The 23,708-nt window shown below is 33.5% G+C and overlaps 1 protein-coding gene across 5 annotated transcripts in view; it reads right to left on the bottom strand.

The window, feature by feature from the left end:
- Positions 1–23,708, bottom strand: part of SMC4 (structural maintenance of chromosomes 4) — a 32,792-nt gene that overhangs the window by 5,579 nt on the left and 3,505 nt on the right. For all 5 annotated transcript variants that reach the window (XM_043875285.1, XM_043875286.1, XM_043875282.1 and 2 more), the window contains 13 exons: positions 22,185–22,361; positions 15,948–16,112; positions 15,572–15,699; positions 14,984–15,124; positions 14,159–14,309; positions 12,610–12,774; positions 10,908–11,141; positions 9,258–9,443; positions 7,741–7,902; positions 5,682–5,907; positions 5,515–5,594; positions 4,457–4,609; positions 3,253–3,379 (listed from right to left, as the gene is read on the bottom strand). In XM_043875285.1, coding sequence (XP_043731220.1) covers positions 3,253–3,379; positions 4,457–4,609; positions 5,515–5,594; positions 5,682–5,907; positions 7,741–7,902; positions 9,258–9,443; positions 10,908–11,141; positions 12,610–12,774; positions 14,159–14,309; positions 14,984–15,124; positions 15,572–15,699; positions 15,948–16,112; positions 22,185–22,361 — 2,095 coding nt within the window. The remainder of the gene's footprint in view (positions 1–3,252; positions 3,380–4,456; positions 4,610–5,514; positions 5,595–5,681; positions 5,908–7,740; positions 7,903–9,257; positions 9,444–10,907; positions 11,142–12,609; positions 12,775–14,158; positions 14,310–14,983; positions 15,125–15,571; positions 15,700–15,947; positions 16,113–22,184; positions 22,362–23,708) is intronic.

The following is a 23,708-nucleotide window of genomic DNA, read 5'->3' as shown; positions in this document are numbered from 1 at the left end:
CTCTATAACAAAGTGGGGGAGATAGAGTAAAGTGGCACTTTTCTCTGTGGCACAGAAGGCTCTTAAGTTACACTTCCTAGATTCCCCTGTACCTAGTGTTTAGACATAAATTTAAGTCCATTCTATCAAGAAAAATTCACACAATTTGGATGGCAAAAGTGATGAACTGAGCATGTTTCTGCTGGAAGTCATGGAAAAGTTTTCTTGGTGGCAGTAGAGGCTCTGATGTTCTGTCAAGAGTTTTGTGAAAACCGACAGGCAATGGCATTAACTTTGTCGGGGTGGATTATGATAGGTAACAATGTGCTTCTGCTGTTGGCAGTTATAGTGTCATCTTCCTACTTTGAGAGATGGCTTTTCAATTGTAGAAGAGGCGGTATAGTTTCTTTCATGGTTTTGCAGAGTAGCTCTGGAAATTATTCTTAGCGTTTATCCTAGAATTTAAGTTATCACAATGATCCTATAAACAATCATTTTCTCTCTTAAATGCACATTCCTGCACCAAAAATTCTATTTACACTAGCCAGAGTGGATTCTGTTCTCCATATCTGAACCCTAATCATTATATGACATAGGAAAGATGAAAGGTGGCAAAAAGCTAAGGGGTTCAAGCTATCTACACCTATGTCTAGAAAGGAAGCAGATACAGTGCCAACTTATAGAAAGAAACTCCCATAAAGCTTCTGTGGGAGGTATGTAGCATTTAGCATAGGAGAAAGCAGGTAGGATTTGCTGAGAGGAAAAGACTTAACTGTGGTTTCCTCTTGACTGTCTATTCTGTTAGGTAAGAGGGAATTTCAATATTCTCCACATTTTACAATTATCTTTTTGTTCCACATTTATCAGAGAATTCTTTAGTCTGATTTTAAAAGCTCATCTAGTGAGTTTAATTACAATGTCTATTTTTTGTATTTCTGAGATCACCACTTGATTTAAAAAAAAAAAAAAGGCTAAACAAAACCCTGCCCCTTTTAGTCTTCTAACTCTCCCCTCTCCCTTAAAGATATTGTATTTATTGAAAGAACTGTTTTGCTAACAGTGGCGAGTCTGTGTGCTTAGCTCCCTTGTGGGGTAGAGTACTAGCTGCTGTGGGGTCATGGCATTGTGACTTCACTGGGACGGACCAAGTACGCAACTGGAAAGGGTTCCCCTCTTCAGAACATCATTTTCCTTATTTTAAAGTACCTAACATGCATTAAATTTCCCTGCCTATTTATAGTAGCATGTCTCTTAGAAATAGGAGGGGAAAATGGACATAATGTAATTTGTAATTTCAATGTCACCATTTTATACCAGCTTGCTCCTTTTATTCGCCACACATTTGCCAATTTTTAAAATCTAAATTAATGTAAAATGAAATATTTAATCTTAAAGATATGCTTGCATAAGTGGGCTTCCATATCAGACATTAAGAAAGTCTACTAATAATAACCAGTACTTCCACGAGGAGATATATATATATATATATATATATATATATATATGGCTCCTAATAAAGTCAAGGAGTCCTTTTCAAACTAAATACAAATTCTTGTAGTCTCTCAATGACAGTGTTGTTATAAATGACAAAGATTTATTTTTTGTTTGACCACTAGGGTCCATCAAAGCAGAAACAAATTCTGTAGGTACCCTGGGGAAGGAGGAGTAGGGTGAAGTCTGTGTCTGCAAGAACAAAATACAAATCCAAAATAAATGCAAAGAAAAAAAAGGTCCTGTCAGGTTATGTCACCTCCCTGTATATCACTCTGCAATGGCTTTTAATTCCCCCTGGAGACATGGCCTATGAGGCTCTACATTATCTGGATTACTCTATCAGTTAATTCTAGGGATTCCTTGCTAGAAACTTCTGACATACTACTTTCTGCCCTAGGGTCTCTACATTCTTCCTGGAATGCTCTTCTACATTTGCACTCATACTTTCCTTGGGTCTCTGCTCAAATCTCTAGCAGTAGCCTGTCTAACCACTGTGTCTATCTGAATCCCCATCTGGTACCATTTTCCTGGTTTTACTTTTATCACCTAGTACCACCTGTTATAGTATGTGATCTATTTGTTTAGCTTCCTTATCTCTTAAGGGTGAATTCCTTGAAAAGAGGGACTTTATTTTGTTCACAGCTTGATCAATAGCATCTAAAACAAAGCTTGGTCAGTAGCAGATACTTTTTTGAGTGAATACCTCAGTATTAAAAATATAAGTAAATATGACTACAAAAATAAAATATTTTTTTTATATTAATATGCAATGTGCACAGTGGACATCTGTCTGCTTACAATCTTTTCACTTCTTTTTCTTTTGGAAGAAAAGTCCCTCATTTTTTTTTAACATTTGGATAATTGCTCCAATTCTAGTCCATCTAATACGTATGGATGAACAATCAGTATTTGTGTTCCTTTGCTCATGAACCAGACTGTAAAAAGGGTCTGTCTTGATGTGATGAAGGCTGTGTTTCCTGGGGTCACTGAAATACTGCGAAACTCACTGTTACCTCCTCCTGCACTAAGATGACACCTATGTACGTTTAACTGAAGCCAACATGAAGTGGGCTTCCCTGGTGGCTCAGATGGTAAAGAATCTGCCTACGATGTGGGAAACCTCAGTTTGATTTCTGGGTCAGGAAGATCCCCTGGAGAAGGAACTGGCAACCCACTCTAGTATTCTTGCTTGGAGAATCCCACGGACAGAGGAGCCTGGCGGACCATGGGGTCACACACAGAGTTGGATATGACTGAGTGACTAGATGACCTGAACATGGAAATAGAAGTGGGCTACTCAAGTACACGGCCAGAGGATTTTAATGTCAAAGCCAATTCTGACTATGAGCCTATGAACTAATTCCCTTTCTTGTTGAGTAACTTTGGTAGAACACTTACATGTTTTTATATACAGAGGAAGAAAAAAGTTCTGGAAAGAAAAATATATGTTCTTTAAGTTCTCATTAACAGCACAGGTATTGGAATCAGATTGCCTTCATCCTGAATTCCTATATCACCACCATACATTATATGACCTTGAGCAAATTATATAAACCATTCTGTGCCTGTTTTCTTATCTGTCAAATGACATACTTATTAGTACTTACTTTATAACCTTCTGAGGATGAAATAAAAATAAAAACCGTATTAACAGTAGTCACTTGAATGTAATATATATACCCTACTACTTTTTATTCTACAAATTGTGATCTTAAACATTACAAATATTACAAACCTGTTTTTGACAATATAGGGGAAAAAGTCTGTATTTAAACATACCTGTCTTGAAAGCACTGACATTTTCTTCAAGCAATTTCTGCTGTTTTTTGTCAGGGACTGTAGCAAGTACATTAGCTTCAAGTTCCTTAACTTGGACATTCAAATATTCTTCTTGCTCTGATAAACGCTACAGAATGTTTTAAAATTCAAGGCCAGTATTTTAACTTACAAAAAATAGTATTTGCTTTAAACATTTTAAATTAATAAAGGTACTTAAAATCTTTAAGAAAAACACAAAAACTAACAAGGGCAGAAAACATAAACAATAAATACAAAAATTGAAAATGGCCAACAAAACATATGAAATGTATAAATTCATTACAAAGACAAGTTAAATGCTATTTTTTAGGACATCCGTGTAGCAAACTTAGAAAATACTGAAGACTACTTAGTGTTCACTTAGAAAAATTATTTGTATATGCTACCAGTAGTAAATGAATTAGAACTTTTCGAGAACAATTTGGCATTATGCACCAAATGCTTAAAAACATTGTACACATACTGGGTGATAATTATAATTTTAGCACTAAGGAAATAATTGGATGAGCATATTAAGGTATGCCTAACAAGAATATTTAAAACATAGTGGTGTACACAGCCAACACAGAAAAACCTTTATCAAACTATGGTACAAACTATGTCAATATAATTGCACACAAATTAAATTTACATTTGCTTAAAAAGGAAGCTAATTACTGAGTGAAGAAAAGTTACTATAAGACTATAAAAATCCATATGCAAACTTAGTAGGTAAATCAACATCTACCACATACATAAACACATACACGCAAACTAGATACTGCCACTAAAAGTTAAAGGCCATACACAAAAACTGAAGGTGATAATCTTTTGCGTATTTTCTAAAAACTTTCCTGGTTTTGTTTTTTTAAAGAGACTGTGGGCATGCATTGCTTTTTTGTAATTAAGAAAACTTTCCACTTTGTAAGGAGAATAAAATAAAGGGTCATTGTTACAGAAAGACACATTTCTGTCATGTCCAAATGGAAACCAGAAACAGCTATGGCTGGAGCAACATTGTGACAGGACATGTATCTATTAGTACTCAAGGAAACAAAAATCATTAGACCCTAACCCAACCTCCCCCTCCCCTTTATATTTTAAAAATTATAAGCAAACAATAAAATGCTTCTGCCAAATTGCTGTTGAATTCCAACAGTTTCAGCTAATATTGGTAAAAAGGTACCTGGATGCTTGCAGAAAACTTTTCTAGTGTATTCCTCATTTCTCGTTCACTATGCCTTAACCTAAGTATTGCTTCTTCCAGTTGTACTTTCTGTTCCTGAATTTGCACTGCTTTTTGAGAGTCTCTCTGCAACTGTGATTCCATTTTATTTACCTACAAAGAAAAATACCAGTGAATTAAGTTTACTCCAACAAGAGTTATTTCAGATTAACAGCAATTTATGAAATGATGAAAACCCAAATTTCTGATCTTAAAGACTAGAAACAGGGAGGGAGGTTCAAGAGGGAGGGGACACATGTATACCTATTGCTGATTCATGCTGATGTACGGCAGAAACCAACACAACACTGTAAAGCAATTATCTTCCAATTAAAAAAAAAAAAGACTAGAAACACAGCAAACACCCCAGTTCCAATTCTAAAACCTAATGCTTAGGAGATGGTCAACTAACTTCTGCATCATAGATTCAGGTGAAAAGGCAATTTTAAGTGTTGTATAATCAATTATAGTTATAGTGAAGGTATACTATCCAAATATTTAAGAGGAAGAATATAAACTACTTCAGAACTTTAAGGAAGAAAGTAGTATAGTGTTCTGATTGTGATAATGGAACATAGGTTCTTTTGGGCATTTTGACATTCTATTTTACTTCTGGAAACAAAATATTTTGAGATAAAAACCTGGAAACATATCAGAAGTCTTTGCTATATTTACAATTTAAGTCATTATTTTGAAATACAAAAGATAATGTAATACAGCAGTAACTGTGAAGAAACAAACGTCAAACAGTAAGTTAATAGTGAAATAAATTATATGATCCAAGTGTGATAACAGAAAAAGATATGTATGCTGAGTACATACTTTTTAATTAACATACTTTTAGAACTTTAACAGGGTTCATATGAAATCCCACAGCTTATACACTAGCCATTTATAGCAAGTTCAACCTGTTAATTGAAAATATGATTATAGTACATTTAAAATAGTAGAATGTTCTATAGTATGTTATGTATCAATAAAGCTGCTTTAACAAAAATGTCTCGACTATAATTTCTGACCTCTTCTTCTGAGATTTCAACAACAACTGATGAACCCATCCTTCCTTTCATTACTTTGCTTCCACCGCCAGTCATTGTACCTGGAGAATAGAGAAGTCAGACTTACATGTATGTATCCCCCCAAACAGGATTAAATAGACTCAATAGCAAAGGAAAAAAACTATTACCTGACTGTTCTATGATTTGCCCTTGTAATGTTACCACTCTCCATCTTCTATCTTTTTGATAAGCTACTCGTGTGGCTTGATCTAAGCTGTCAGCTACTAAGGTATCCCGTAAGGCAAAGTAAAAAGCTTGGCGAATTGCCCCATCTTTTACTTTTACTAAATCAAATAACCGAGGAGTATTCTCAGGAGTTTGAATTTTGGTCATTTTCTTTGCCCACACTGCCATCTAAAAAAAAAGAAAAAAAAAAAAGATGTTTCTTTAGGTATCTTTTATAGAATACATGTTACACATTATAGAATACACATGTTAAACATAAGGATATGTATACAAAGTTCTTAGTTATCTACATAACAATATTTATTGTTATTTAAGAAAAAGATATTGTAAAATTATCTCTATTCACAGATGATCTGATCTTATATATATTAAAATTCTGAGGAATCCTCACATGAAAGAACTATTAAAACTAACATGAATTCAGCAAAGCTGCAGAACATAAGATCAATATGTAGAAACTGTATTTCTATACACTAACAATAAATAATCTGAAAATGAGATTAAGAAAATCCCATTTATATTAAAAAAAGATATTAAAGAACAAACTTAAAGGACTCCTGATTTTAAAGCTTACTACAAATCTACAGTGATCAAGACAGTGTGATATCAATGCAAAGTCAGACATAAATAAGAGGCCAGAAATAAACTCTTACATTTATGATTGGTTGGTTTTTGATGAGCATGCCAAGAAAATTCAATGGGGAAAGAATATAAAAGGTGTCAGAACAACCCAATACCCCAAAGAGTAGCTTGATCCCCCACTTTATAAAATTAACATGGATTAAAGAACTAAATGTAAAACCCAAAGCACTAAAGCTCATAAAACAGAGAAAGTAAATCACCCTGACATTAGGATTACACGGTAGCTTCTTAGATATGACACCCAGTACCCAAGCAACCAAAAGTAAATAGACTGCTATCTAAAATTTGTGCTTCAGAGGCTCCATCACAAGAACGTGAAAAGATGGCTCACAAAATGGGAGAAAATATTTGCAAACCGTGTATCTGATAAGACTTATATCCAAAATATATAAAGAACTCTTACAACAGTAAGACAAACCAATTAATGAATAAGAATCTGAACAGAAGATAAAGAAATGGCCAATAAATAAGCACACGAAAAGTTGGTGTACAAAAACCTGTGTACATGAACATTCATGGCAGTATTAACCATAAACAGCCTAAACACGGAAACAACACAAATGTCCACCAATTGATGTATGGATAAACAAAATGTGCTACAGAACATAATGGAAAAGGGAAGAGCATTTGGCAATAAAAAGGATTAAAGTGCTGATGATGCAACATGAACTTTTTTAAAAAAAAGAGCAGACAGGGAGCTGGATCTTAGTTCCCATAAAAGGGATCAAATCTCTGCCACTTGCAGTGGAAGCATAGTCTTAACTGCTGAACCACCAAGAAAGTTCCATCATGGATGAACTTTGAACACCAAGTAGAAGAAGCCATAAACAAAAGGCTACATATTATGTTATTTCATTTATACACAATGTCCAGAATACATAAACCTAGAGACAAAAAGTCAGTTAAAGGTTGCAGGGGGGTGGGAGAACAAGGGTAGTGATTGCTGAGGCGTATGGGGTTCCTTTCTTGGGGTAATGAATATTCCGGAATTAGACAGCGGTCATGGTAGAACAATCAATTCTGTGAATGTACTAAAATCCATTGAACTATATTATTTTAAAATAATTTTACGATTGTGAATTATATTTAAGTGTTTTTCTATTTTTTAAAAAAGTAGTTATTGAAGATGGAAGTTAGCATAGCAAACTACCAGTCACTCCAACATAAGAATGCATGTTACTTTAGGGGAGGCAGTACAAGTTTTTTTTTCTCACAACAATGTAACCCCTAGAGCCTAATATAATCCTCAAAACTTACTAGGTGGTTCACTGAAGCAACTATGAAGAAAAACCTAGGATTCAAAATCAACCAACACCTGGCACTTAAAAACCAAAATACAGGTACATTATAAATACCCACCTTATCCAAACCTATGAAGGTTGCAACTCCAATATTTTGTCTTTTAAGGAAGTTTACACATTCTTGGGCTGTATCAATAGAATCAACAACAATGTAGTCTAATGCATGACAACAAGATGAAATAGCAACATCGTATTTTTCATCAATTGTTCCTAAGTCCCCCTAATAAATAAGAGGAGGGGGGAAAAAAATCAATGCACAATCAAATCAGCAGGGAATTAGGCACAGGATCATTTCTATTTATACAGATTTTTCATTTAATTGAAGAACTATACCTACATACAGTTTACAAAAGTACAAAAATGGTATACAATGAAAAATTTAAGTGTCCCTCACATTCGATCTTTCTCTTCTGCAGAGGCAATCACTACTAAGGCTTTTATCCACCTTTAAAAAAAAAACTTATGGATATACAGTCTGAAATTTTAATGAGCACAAAATGAACAGAACTCTTTTCACTACATGTAAGTGAAAATGTATAATGTGAAGATTTGAAACCTATAATTGTTATAAGCAAAATAACTTATAGAATAATAAAACTCTGAATTATTGAAAACCATCTAAGTAAATCTGTTTGTCTATTAATAACTTAGCTATCAGGGAGCATTAACCAACTAGTTTCATTTTTCCTTGAGCAGAGGAACAGGACCAAACTGTGTATCTTCAAAAAACAAAGGCAGAAGTCCTTGACATGAAGCTGTGGAAGCAACTATGCCAGGTGATTTTCACCTGCCCTTCTGAACCACCACCTCCTGCTTCCTTCTCCGGAAGGCTGACTCAGGGAGTGCACTAATTGGTTCTTCTGGCTCTCCAGCTGAAGACAAACTGAGGCACCAGCCAGAAATGGTAGAATAGATGAATGGGGTTGAAATATTTATTTTCCTCACTTCCTTCCAGCTACCTCTAGCAATGGCCAAATTCCCTTCCTTCTTCAGGTTCAGGAGTTCACGCTTCAGGTACCCACTATCCCTAGCCTTAAGTTTTGACAGCATCCTTTGCGATTTTCCTAAACTCTAGCTACAACCCTCAGTATAATGGTATAAAGCTCAGAATATAATTTATCAAATTCTTATTTTTTTAAAGAAAAAAGTAGGTAAGTATATCAATAGAATTGGATCGTTTTCTTAAAGTGACTATAACTATCCCAAACTTAATTTTTAATGGGCTTCCCTATGGCTCAGGGGTAAAGAAGCTGCCTGCAATGCACGAGACCTGGGTTTGATCCCTGGGTTGGGAAGATCCCCTGGAGAAGTGTAAGGCTCCCACTCCAGTATTCTGGCCTGGAGAAATCCATGGACTGTATAGTTCATGGGGTCGCAGAGAGGTGGACACAATTGAGCGACTTGTACTTGCACTTCCTTAACTTTTAATGTGAAAGGATCCATAACACAAAGAATTTTACTATGCCTGAGTGTAAAAGCAAAATGCTTAAAAAAAACCTTAATATACAGTTATTTTAAAGTTAAGAAAATTACAATGTCTGAGAAAAATGTATAGTTATTTATAAATAAATTTACCAGTCGTCCATATATTCCTGGAATTCTGCCAGATTTTTTTTCTTGAATTATTGCATCAAGGACTTTTCCCCTACTTCGATTCATTGCTAAGGAACTCTTTGCTTCTTCAACTTTTTGGAAAAGATCACGAACCAAACTTCTGAAATTTATTTCTTCTTGTGTAAGTTTTTGAAGTTCTTTTTCTTTCTAAAGGTGAAAGTAAAGAAAATGAACTCCCAAAGCAGACACCCTTATTACAACATAGGAAAAGGCCAATAATAATGAACACCTGAACCAGAACTATGCCATCACATTGTAACTGCTGCTTTGATTTTGAAAAATATGGATGGGTTTTCTATTTTAAAGGGGGCATAAATTATCTGGGTCAATAATAAGAACAACCTCAATATAGTCTAGGAGCAGTGCACTGATTTGATAGAATGAGTAGAGCTAGGGTTGTGGAAATCCCAGTTTTGTACCACATAATTATGCATAAATGTTTCCTAATTCTTATATTCTTAAACTAATCAAAAATAGATCTCAATATAGGATTCTAGATATGGGTGACTGGGTATGGCTATGATTAATACTGTGGTTTGCTTTCTAAATAAATCTATTATTTAGTTTATTATATATCAAATATTTGTTAAATTATATAGTGTTATATAGCATAATTCATTATTCTTATTAAACCAAGGAAAACAAAAGCACAGCTCTGAAACAAAGGGAAACATGATGAGTGAACAGTACTATTTCTATACAAAAATGTCAGGCTGCCAACAAAAGAGAAACCTCACACATGTACACAAAAATCCTAATTCTCAGTTTCTCAGTTTACCAATTTAGAGCAGTCATTTTTCCAATTGACATTCTCTTTCATTTCCTGGTTTTAAATTGTTACCTCTATTACCAGTCATACTGGTTTCAAGTAGAAGCTCAAGTTATAAACACAATTTACCCAAAAATAAACTGAATCACCAGGAAGACAGAAGTCATAACTGAATATAATCTAAATTTACATTTAAATTCTACATGGCCACAAAGTTTTCTGATGACCAATCAGTGTGCATTTACTAAAATGAAAGAGACTTTATTTTCGGTGTCATTTCACTTCAAAGAGCATCTTCTATTGCAATTTGTCTAATGATGCTTTGGAAATTAAAGTTATGAAATTCCTTACTCAAGGAGAGGAGAGAAGATTGATGAACTAAGTAAGATATCTTGATTAGTTCAACAACTTGCAGTCCCAACAAAGAAAGTATATTCTTAAGTTCAAAAATAGAAAAAAACACTACGACAGTTGACTTGAATATTTGTTCACACACACACATTTATTTGACTTTCCTGTATCACTGCATAAGTTGTCTACATTTACATTTAGGGAAACAAAACCTTTCTTTTGTTTAAATTATTTCCATGGGAAGTAATGATGGCGATACTTGAGGGTAGAACACAGTTTCTTGACAGTCTCAATTTGATCTGTATCAGATAGAGTACTGAAAATATTAACCCCATTCTTTTGGGGAAGATTACACTAAACAACAGCAACAAAATCTATCAGTCACACCAGATGTTGAGATTAAAAAAAATAAGTATGTAAACATGTATGAAAATAAATAAAACTAGGGTTGATAAATAATGTTCATATGAAACGCAGAAGCAAAGATTTACCTCCTTTAGCTCACGTTCAGTTTGAGGGAGTTTTGCCTCTATATCTCCAATTGCAGCTTTCCTTTCTTTGAGAGTCTCAGAAGCTGCCATTAGAGCTTCTTTGGCTTTACTTAATTGAGACACTGCAGTATTATGACGACTGAGATAGATATCAAGTTCTGATTGAGCTACATCCATCTTTGAACGTGCTTCATTTACTGATTTACTGAAGTCCATAAGTTCTTTCTCTCGACTCTGTTAAAATATGATAGACCCCCATTTAATCTGAAATATGTGTTTTCAAACCTAAACCAAAGTGGAAACCATACATTTTAAATTTAACTTCATAGATTATGTAAGCATAATATATAGAAGTAAATGTCATAAGTGAATGGACTAACAGTTTTTGCTTAGTTGTGAATGTTCATGGTATATGAAGTCTTTCCCCAACTGATTTAATAACAGCTTAATGAGGTAGCTGCTGCTGCTGCTAAGTCGCTCCAGTCCTGTCTGACTCTGTGTGACCCCATAGATGGACGGCAGCTGTCAGGATCCTCCGTTCCTGGGATTCTCCAGGCAGGAATACTGGGGTGGGTTGCCATTTCCTTCTCCAACACATGCATGCATACTGAGTTGCCTCAGTCCTGTCGGACTCTGTGCGACCCTATGGACAGCAGACCACTAGGTTCCTCTGTCCACAGGATTCTCCAGGCAAGAATACTGGAGTGGGTTGCCATTTCCTTCTATCTCAATTTAGAGACTAATATGATAAAAAATCATGACCACCAACACACACACCCACACCACTGTAGAATATGTTCAAAGCACTATCCTGAATGTTTTGTATGTATTAATTCCTTAACGCAACAATCCTATGATCATCATCATGCCCATTTTGAGGAAACTGAGGTCAGAGTTTAAATAACTTGTTCAAAGTCATGCACTCACTCGTAAGCAGCAGAGCCTGTTTTTAGCTCCAAAGATACCTAGGTATGAGTCCTGCTTTGTTACTAACCTAGAATGCCAAGGCACACGGGATTACTTGATATACATGAGATGAGCTAATGTGAAAAATTGATCTATAAAGTATTGTATTAGGAAAGTGACTGTATGATACTTAGCCACTTTATCACATAGGCATCCTACTTACAAACTCTTATAGAGGTTAGAACATGTCCATATTTCGAAACAGAATCAATTTAGTCTGTCGAGAAACCCCAAAATACTTCACTGAGGTATAATTTACAAAGACCTTATATGTAACTGACTTAAGCAACCAAGAATTAACACAAGACCCATAGCTTTAACACTATTACACAAGAGCTACAAAAGTAAAGAAGGGAGATGTCAACCTATGGTTAGTGCAGTTCCAAGCATGTATAGGTAGTGACCAATTAAATTACCAAGAAAATAATTTAAGAGACGAGAAAACGTGGTGATTAAATCAACATTAACAGAGAATAGCATATAAAGCAAAGTATCTGATATGCATTTTCTTCTACCACTTTAAGTTCTCATTCTCAGTTAACATCTTTTTAAAATGAGAAAGCAGAAAACAAAAAGGGAGAGTGCTTAGGTTGGCTATTTTTGTGGATGTTAGATATTAAAAACCTAAACTTCTCATTCTAACAGTTCATTTTTTACTATTACTATAAAAACAATCTTTAAGATAGGAGGGGAAAAAAGCCATCAAAATAAACACCAACTGATAAGGAAATCTTACTTCTTTTTCTTTTTGAAGGTCTTGTGTTTCCTGTTTAAGGCTATCCATAACTTCCTTTAATTTTTCTTCTTCTTTTTCTTTTTCTTTCTCAAGGGCATTGTTTCTAGTTGTTGTCTCCCTTATGATATTCTCACTCTTGGCAGGTATACTTTTAAATTCTTCAACCTAAGATTATACAACAAATTAAAAAGTTACTAGGAGCATGTACCTTTAGGCTATCCAATACCATTAATACCCGACTTATTTAAAAGCATTTCTCAAGATCTTCTAGACCTTTGCAGTTTTCATTGTAATTAGGTTTGAACCAGCTAGCTTTAGCAAGTATACTTCCTTAACTATATGCTGCAATTTCTATATTCAGTCTAATTCATAGAATTAGGTAAAGATTATTCTATGAATTCTTGATTCCTTACAAAAGACAATTCTCCTTGGCTGGGCATTGTATCTTTCTTCCTTCTGCTCTAACTTTATGCTGTAATTAACCTTCTTCACCTACACACATGGTCTGAGTACATGGAATTCCTTAAAGTACCCTTCACGGTACATTACAACTTACCACATATTACCTTTACACCCCCCCAGTCTCTCTCAAATCCTAAGATCTTTCCCAACTTTACCCTTTCAGAGTCACCATGTGGGACTAATATTTTATTCCATTAATACCTTCCAGTAATAATCACTCTTCCACAGTTGGTGTCCAAAGGCTAATAACTGTTACTCAAGTTACATCTGGCTTACTCTGTTCAATTTAGGGGTTACTATGACATCCATGGTATTTTGTTTATCCTGGTTATCTGTAACGGGGGAAATTAAACACTTCCCAAAATGTTATCCTTCAAACACTGATTCATATAAGATGTGCTATTACTGTACACACATAAAGTATTTTATGAACAAATGCATTTGCTTATAAGGTAAAGCAGAGCCTATGTTATAAGTACCATGTAAATATATGGTACAAAACTTTTTTGAGGGGAGGGGCTTTCAGTGTTGCCTCTATGAGTATCTGATTAAACTGTGAATATAGTTTGAAATGCTCCAAATTAATTATTAGTCTGGCTCCCAGCAAATTAGGCATTCTGGTCTAAAGTTCATCGTCTTTTAAAACTTCAAACTAGCTCATCAACCCCTTGCTATAAATTATGGCTTCCCCTTCCCTCCTTTCTAAGGGGAAACTCCTGCTGATATTCTTAACTTGATTTCTGTAGACAAAGGTACTACTTTTAAAAGTCTATGATATGTAACTAAAAACCTCTTTTTAAACCATATATTCTAGGAAGATTATTTTGTCACCAAAACAGAATTACTGATTTGGTAAACAGTTCTCCAATCATGTATATCAGATATATAAGCTCTAAAACTCAAAGTCAATGGATGCAGGATTTCCATAGAGGGTGGGGTGGGGGGAATTAGGTTCAGAGATAAATCCTGAAGCACTTAACATTCAGAATTCCAATTCATTCTCTAAGGGGCAAGAACATTCATGAAAAATAATAAAAACTACATCAGACAGACATGAAATATTAAGAATTTCCCCCACATAACCTACCTTTTCTTTATCTTTTTGAAGTTGTTTCTCTAGTTTTTTGGCTTTACTTGTAGCATGTTTCAATTTTTCCCTAACTTGAACATCTTCCAAATCTAGTTTTGTAAATTTTTCTTTGTTCTCCTCAATAAATTTTGTAATTTTATTCAGCTTCCTAGCAAAGTAACAAAATTATCAGTCACTATTTTGGATATTCAGATATTTCAAAGTGACCTTATATACCTTGCCTGAAACACCATGTAAATGTACCAAGTTCTTATAAGGTAGGATCCTAATACTACCTGCTTCAAGCTAACCCTCCCCTCCATCCATATTTGAAGGAGTTGTTAAAATGTGTGGTTATGAGTTATTTTGTCTCTCAAAGCTAGATTGGAAATAGTGACTATGATGTCTAGGTATATAACAATTTGACGGTTAAAAAAAAAAAGTCAAAACTCATTTTAAAGAATAAAAAAAGAAAACTGCATAGGTAAGGGATACCGGTGTCACTGAAGATTGCCATGAAAAAAGTAATGATAAAACTTTAAGACAACTAACCTGTCAGGTTAAATACCTATTTTTGCAATGATGTTTTGTATTATTGAGTTCTGCCACTAGGGGGTAGCATCCTCCATTATTTAACACCAGAGTTGGGCACTCAAACCTGTGATAATCATCAACTGGATGAAAGGCAATTCAGTTTTTTGGTTGCAAAAAGAAACCATTTAAAATATTTCATATGCTGGCAAATATATTGCCCTCATATGCTGGTATTAAGTTTATATATAGACACACACACATACATGTCATAAAATAATCTACTTTTAGTACTTTCCAAAAGATTATTACTTCTCTACATCTTTTACAGCTTTATTCTTAGCTTTCATTTCATTTGACAGTATATTGCTCTTCTCATTAATTTCTTTGGTATCTTCATTAATTTTTTCCTTTTGAGTCTCCATTTCAGCAATTCGTTTCTGCAGATCATAACTAGAGAGAGAGAAAAAGCTATCAGAGATCCTAAAGTACCATTTCTAAAACTCTGAAACTATTTTAAGTAAAATCAGCTGTTTCTAAAGTTATCTAGGTCTTTGGAGGGGGAAGGAAGAAACCAACCCAGGGTCAAGGCTAGCATTAGGAACAAAATAGGTTCCATATAAACACAATTAGATCTGCTATTAAATGAATTAAAAAGAACTTGTAAGTAGAACTATTAAGTATTAAGCACAGTGATATTTGTGAACTCAACTTCAAGTAGGATAGTTAAAAATTAACTTCACTACTATGGCAAAAAACTCTAATTTAATAAATTCATCACAACCACTTGCAGAATTTTTTTTTACTTCAGTCTTCGCATTTCTCTAATATGGGAAGAGAGAACAGATTAGATTTTAATGTCAGAAACTAATACAAAAGTTGATAAATTAAGGTACTTACATGTAATATTGACAGACATGATTCTTTTTTCTATATATTTCATTTTCCAAGGTAAGAAATTCAATGGCTATGTTTTTTTCTCCTTCTAAGGCATCCTTTTCCTTTTCTACCATCTTAACTCTGTTTAACTACAAAAGTTAAAAGGATAGAAATTGTTCATATTAAGTGTATTTGAACAGTCTGAATTTAAGATATGCCAACATGAGATAAAAACAAACTACATTCACAAAAGTGTTTCTTTGAAATGTTCATAAGGAAAACATAAAACTTCGCTTAAACAATTATGATCTACCATAACTTGAATTATCTGGCTTAGTAAAATTTGTTAATCAATAAATGAAACATTCTGGTTTACAAAAGCCTACAGAAGATTCACCTTTTCTCCTCTGTGTTCATTTAATATTTCAACTCTCCGACATAAGACTTTAATAGGTTCATTTAGTCGTCCAGAACCAATTATATCTTCTAAATATTCAAGCATACCCTCATCGTGTTCAGTCTGGCCTTTTGGTTTCATCATAGCAATTTGTTCAACTTCACCCTTTAAAAAAAGTAATATTTTACACTCACTGTATATGTTTGGCTACACCAGCCTCAAGTGAGAACTAGAAACAAGTCAATTAACAAATCCAACATTAATTAGAACTAAATGATGTAAATCAGTAGCATAAAAAGATTTCGTAAGATGCAAATAGGACTTCCCTGATAGTTCAGTGGTAAAGAATCCTCCTGCCAGAGACTTGAGTTCGATCCCTGGTCTGGGAAGATCCCACATTCCTTGGAGCAACTAAGTCCGTGTGCTGCCAACTGCTGAGCCTGTGCTCCAGAGCCCAGCTTTGCAACAAGAGAAGCTACTGCAATGAGAAGCCTGCGCAACACTAGAGTAGCTCCCATTCGCTTCAACTAGAGAAAGCCTGTGCAAAGTAACAAAGACCCAGCACAGCCAAAAATAAATAAATAAAACTATATAAAATTCCAAGTAAAGATGTTCTAACTTTCTAAACAAACAATTAAATAAAAAAGGAAATACTATTTTCTCTCATGGTAATAATAGGAAAAGGCCAACTGACTGTAAACTAAAGGTCTTGGTACATATAACACTGGAAAACTTTTGCTTGCAATCATTATTATAACAACTTTTAAACTATAGTTAAAATCTAAGATTAACATTATATATTTGCACTTATGCAGTTCAGGTACAAAGAGAAAAGAAAAAAATCCAGTCAGTAACTTTCAAGGCTGACTGAAAGGCAGCCATTTAGCTTGATGGGGGAGAAAATTTTGTCTGAATATGCTCAGGCAAAATGCTACTTTACTTCACACCAGTAGCCTGCTTGTACTCTTTATTACAATAGAAAAAAGGGACACACAAGTAGAAAAATAAAAACATATCCCTTTATTTCTGCACAATAGCTAAGACTGAAAAAATTTTTTTAAAAAGGGGCATATATTCTTTCTCAATTTAAATATCTACAGTATCTATAAATGAAACTTAAAAATCTGGGTTAAAACTTGCTAATGACAAAGCATCATATTACCAAAATCTTCAATATAATTATACACAGAAAAAAAACGATGACTCCTTTTCTGTACTTTGATAACAGCACATGATTATAAAACACGGTGAAATGTTATCCTAAGAGCCTGTCATTGTTTAAATTTCTCTGTAACCTTGGGTATGTATGAATTAGATTTAGCTAAATATTAGTGTTTAAACTAAAACATGTAGACATTTATATAAAGTATTTTGTTCTGCTTTCAATTATCAGTTCTTTCCAAATATTTTAGGTAAGCTTTAAGTTTTAGACAGAACTTAAGCCTGGAAGAGTATCTAAGCTTTGGATCACAACAGGTGAGACTCTAGCCATTGTACAAGCCAAGACTTATTCAGTTGTTATCTAAACAAGGTTTATCAACAGCAACATTGCTGACATTTTGGGCTGAATACTTTGTTGTGGGGAGCTATGCTGGGTAGCGTAAGATGTTGAAACATCTCTGACCCTACCCACGAGATGCCAGCATGAGGCTTCCCCCAGCTGCTGACAGCCTAAACTGTCTCCAGACAATGCGAAATGTACTGGGGGAGAAAGCAACAACTACTCCCAGCTGAGAATTACTAATCCGGAAGTAGTTTAACTCTTTTATGTCTGTGTTTATAATCCAAATATCTGACACCAAATAGTCTAGTATTCTAATTCGATTTGAATAGCTGAACACTTACTGTAAGATAAATGAAAATTCATGTCAAGAGAACTTACGTATCTGAGTCAAATCACATAAGGTATTATTTAGGCATACATTTTTCAGATAACCAGAAGTTATGATTTGGTGTAACAATGACAAAAAATATTCCTAAGGGCATCATACTTTTCCAGGCCAAATTATTTACTGAAGTGATGGAATACTACTATTAGGAGACTGCCTAATAAAAACAAAGCATAGAGGTCGCTTGTTTTTGGTCACTTGTTCCTCCCTTTCCAATTAAAATGAAAGATATATAGCTCTGATTTCTTTTCATTCTAACAAGGTTGCCCAGCAGAAAAAACATTTTCAAGTCAAAGACAAGGACATTTATGAATCAACAATTCCATCTCAAGTCCCATATAACACTGTTTTCATTTGTTATATGGGATCCATTAAAAAATGGTTATTATCAATTGACACTACTGAATCAACAGGTTATTAGAACATTTAGGCCTCTGCCTGTCAGGTGACTATTAGGACTGCTGTGGTATTTCAACGACAACCTGAGACCTTTCTTGTGGTTCTGTTCCTTGATGTTCTCTGACTGCCTTAGCACTTGCTACTATTTGTTTTCTTCCTTATTTTTCCATTTTGTGTCATTTCATGTATAATCTGAGGGCTTGTATAGTCTAGGCTTAAAGGACCACTCATTTCAGAAAACGTACCTATCCCAAAATGAAATTACAAAGTAGTTTTAATTTAAAGCTCAGTACATTTTAGAAATAATCTAAAACCTGAATTTAAAGTCACCTTCAAAGCTCCAGATCACAAACAGTGGTAGTATGGTAGACAAAAACCCAAACAAACAAGTTTCAAGTTGCTATAAAGCTAGCATCTGAAGCTGACAGTTTTATAGTCCTCCTCAATGTTATTTCTATTTTCCATAGCTTAAGTGTACTAAACAAGGTTTTAAACAAATTTCTTCACTGTTGTTTACTACTAACTTCCTATGTTTTAATTTGTATTTACACTGTATCAGAGATATTAAGCAACTGTGGAAAATACCATTTATGGTTTTTAAAAGCAACATAAAAATAGCAAGAATATGTCAAGAGGATATTTATAATATCCAAGGCCTAAACCTTAACTTATTGAACTGGGCAGAAAACCAAGATATTGTGACTCATTTACAGCATTCCTCAATAATCTAATTTACAACAATACAGCTTAAAAATCTAAGAGGAATAAACAGGTACGATGCTTTATCTTTACTGAAACAGAATCCAAATTTTACCAAGCATGAATCACAGGAAATTCAAATATAGTACATACATAATAAAATGTTTTTTTTCCCTAATAAGGAAGGCCTTAAGATTTAAGGTAAATATAGGTGTTTGCATCAAAATTAAATGGTCCAGATTTACTAGGCTTTGACAGTTTGTCTTGGTTGTATTTTTATTTTCTCCATTTTCTACTTTAAAGTTACTGTTTTTTTTTTAAGTTACTGTTTTTATGCTATTCTAAATAAATTTTTAATTTGTGAACTAACAAAGGCTAAGAAACTAATGACTGAGGTTAGTACCTGTAAAACAAGTGCATAAACAGAAAGGACAACGCTTTAGGAGGTAGACTGCTTGGTATTTATTTTGGGTGCTTAGGGATAGTTTCTTTCATATAGTTGAGGTGTTGAACAAGACACTTTTGGATAACTGAAGTACTACTGATAAAACTAAAACAACTTCTTTCGATACAGCACAGTCTTATTTCTACAGATAAAAGATCAGAATTCAAGTAAGCTTATATGTTATGCCTGGTGGAGAAGTATACTGGAAAGAAAAAATGAACAGGTAACTCAGATCTTGGTTAATCCAATCTCCAAATTACTAAATAAGAAAAAAAAAATCTTAGTTATTTTTAAATTTTAGTTTAGATTTTAAAATATGAAGACAAAAAGCATATGAAGTTGAAAACTGTGACAAAATGAGCTACTGTGAAATCTTTCAGCTAATAAAAACTCTACTTGTTCATACCAAGAATTAGGACAATGGGAAACCAGCTCTCAAACAAGGTATAAACAGGGAAATGTACAAAAATGTACAAAGTACAATGGTAGTTATAACCTAACACTTTTGGAAGGCATGTATAAATGCCTGTAAGGACAAGAAATAAGACTTCTACCATCTTTGGATCATTTATAGTATCTCAGTTTAGTGACTCATTAGGAACTCATTAAAATAGCCAAAGATGAAATTTTAAATGATTTCAAATACTAGAAATACCTACTTGAAGAACCTACTATACCATTATAAATACTATAAAAAAATTATCCTTATGGACTTCTAAATTTCAGTGCTTTTTAGTCTAAAAAATAAGTTTTCACTTTAGCTGAATTTGTATCACTTAGCCTGTTAATCACTACCACTGGCCAAAGAGCCTACATTTTATTCAAAGCAACCACCTATGTCTTAGATGATGATATTCTGATGGTCCCAAGTTCCCAATCTCCCAAACTAGTTAGTTTTTAAGATAAATGTTATTTAGTGGGAGATAAGGTAATGAAAATTGTATTCTTACTTACCTTCAAATGTTTTATATCTCTAGGGCAGGAGTCTAAGATTTTGATAAGGAACTAAATAAAAGTCCATAGAAACCACTGATACTTTCCCTCAAACTTTTAAATTATCTATCTAGTCCAGTCCCTGTTTCTTCTTCCTAACAGGTGAGCCCTTAAGATTCTTATCTGTAAATTTAATCAAACGGAATTCAATTTGTTAATGTGGAAAGTTTACCTTGGTATTAAAAATGATTTCAACAATGTAACTGTTAAGATGATTAAAAACAAGTTGAGATTATGGGGATAAAGGGCTTAAGCATCCTGGACACTCTAGAAGCACATATTGAATACAAAATTTACAATTTAAGAACTACTCTTATTTACCTCTTTGGGATGTTACTTTATTTAATTCCCTTTATTCACTGAATTATGTAGAAAGGCTATACCAAGGAAAAAAAATTACCCTTACAAGAGTTAAAATGCAGTCTATTTTGATGAGTCTACGTACAGGTGTAAAATTTTATCTCAGGGTGATAGTAAGTACACAGCAAATAATAAGATAAACACAACAATAAGCTCCTGCAAAATGGTATCATTATCAAATTTAGTTTTCTAATGGGGCATAACTTTTTAATCCATAATTAACCAAATCAAATCCCAGAATAGTTAAATTTGATTAAAAAACACACATAGCTTTAACCCCACATTTATGTAAATTCAAATCTCATTTAGAAATATATCTGCTTATGATTTCCCAAGATCCATTTTAAATTAAGTTTGGGTTACAGAAGTATACAAATGAGCTGGTAGCAAGATACTAACATAAGTCATCCCAGAATGATATTTATTTACTTTCCACATACATTATTTATAAATAACTTTTATTTTTTAAAAATAGTTGAAAAATATAGACTGAAATGGAAATAGCAGCTAACATTTTATAAGTTTCTTACTGGGAACACTCAGCCACACTAACAGAACTTTCTCAAACGTAGCGCAGGACACTAAAGAATATCAGCTGCTATTTCTACATCACAATAGTTCTCCTCTTAAGCCATGCTTTTACGCTAACAAATTTCTTCAAAGATAAAACATAGAGAAGATAAGGCATTTTCTTACCAAGCAAATCTGGTAGAAAATACCTTTACTCAAATAAAGAAAAGAATTTCTAATAAAAATCAACTTAACACCAAGTTCTTAATGTTATACCTCCTTAAAAAGACTTTAACAGTATGATACTTAAGAATGTAATATCACTTTCTAATTTTCCAGTAGTAGTGGTTCAATAGGCCACTTAAACCAAAACAAAGAGCTTGTATGAGCTTTTAATTGACCATATTGTTTAAAAAAAAAAATAAAAAATTAAATCAGAGAAATCTGTCAAACACCTAGTATCCAGAGTGTTTTTTTTTCTTTTTTTGGCATATATATTAGAGATTACAAATAAGAACAAAAGTAAAAGAACTACTAAAAGATAACAAATCTTATTTAAAATGTTATCATAAAGAGAAATACAAACAGAAATGATAAATAGTTGCTATGTCCCTGTCACGCTAAAGCAGCACAATAATATTGGTGTTTAATATTTATTTTACTACGCCAATATTTACGTGCTGCTAGAGCGGAACAAGTATGTCAGTCCATCCAAACAAAATGAGCATATGATGATGAAAATACAGTTTTGAATGCATTTCCTTAAATTTCTAGAGCAGCAAATAATGATTCGCATCTTGACTGTAGTATGTAAACCATGATGTGCTGCTACAGTACTTTAAGGCCTCAAAAATACAGGATTCATCCAATAGGAAAAAAACCTCTTTACACTTTTATTAAAAGAAAAAAAAGAGAGAACCTCTGATGTCTTAATAAACTTACCTGTAAGATTAAAAATCTATTATGGTCCAAGTCAATTCCATGGCTTCGAAGAAGAATTCCAACATCCTTAAATGTAGTCTTCTTCCCACTTACGTGATAAACAGAAGTATTATCTCTGTAGGCCGTTCTGGATACATAGAAGTTACTGTTAGGAATGACTTCATAATCATCCCCTTCCTGTTTTGAGGAAAAACAAAACCAGAAAACAATTGCTGGTATTAAATCATAAGTTTGCTTCAAACTTCACTCAATTCATATTGAAACTAATTCCATGGATTAAGAACTTTTAACTGGATATGTACAAAAGCTGACAATAGTTCTAAGAATTAATTATCTTAGCAAAGAATAGAAATAATTTTCTATTTCTATGGAGTTCTTGGTCTCCTTCCTCACAGATCACAAAAACCAAAAAGTCAAACCAACTACACCTTCAAGCCTAAAAACACACGTAACTGAGAAAAGAACTGAAAGGAAACAAAAATCCCACTGTATCCAAAACAAACTCACCCAAAATATTAAACCACCTTGATAGATTACATTAGTTCATTAAAAAAAGCTGCAAGGGATGATTCAAGGAAAAAGGGAGGGGATAGTAGTGCAGTGATATAGATTAATTTTTGGAGGGTGGTGGTGGTGAAAAATAAGCTATTAATTAAAGGTAAAAAGAACTGCAAAGAACTGACAACTACATTTCCCTGTTTTTTAATCAAACAAAAAGAAATGAAGGGCAAATCTGCTTTAACATTAAAACTTGCTTTCCTTTAAAAACTATGTCATTTTGAAACCATGACTTTTAAACTTCACACAAATCCAGTGTAATTAATAAGCTACAAAATCAAATCTGATTTACTGGCTATCTACTTTTCAACCAAAACTGTATAACAGAAAAGCACTAAGAAACAAAATTAAAATATATACCACCATGTAGATTTATTTAAAGCTCTTTATATTAAAATTAAAAACAAAACAAGACCTAGAGGCCAAATCACATCCTCATTTCATTATGTAATTAGTTTTCTACATTTTTAGGTTCCAGCCAGTTTTGAACTATGAATTCCCAAAGCTGATTCTTAAACAGAAGAGAAAAAACCCCAGTACCAACAGAGCCATGTAAATAACCCAAATATGCATTTTATGTACAATTGTCTCCTTTTAGAGGAAAAAAAAAAGTTAGCTTATCCTTCTGCTGTTTTAAAAGTTGATATGAAAGACAAGTTCTTTCGTATCGCACATATAGATTCCTACTAACTTTAATGTGAATTGAAATAATGGAGATGGTAAAATTAGTCAACTGTTACATTTTCAAGTTTAGGTAACTTATCTGAAAGCAATGAAAACATAACTTTAAAAACAAATCCAAAATTTGTAATAAAAGAATGCCAAATTGGTACTCAAGATACTAGAACTGCTCAAAAAGGTATTACTATGAACTACTTATAATTCATTTCCCTGGCGAAAAATCTTAATATTTTAAGTTTAACAGCCACCATCACACCTCAAAAAGAAAATATGACCACGGAGGCA

This window comes from Cervus elaphus, chromosome 19 (assembly GCF_910594005.1).
Source record: "Cervus elaphus chromosome 19, mCerEla1.1, whole genome shotgun sequence".
NCBI lineage: Eukaryota > Metazoa > Chordata > Mammalia > Artiodactyla > Cervidae > Cervus > Cervus elaphus.
The sequence above is the reverse complement of the archived record's forward strand: the minus strand, read 5'-3'. Positions and strand labels throughout refer to the sequence as shown.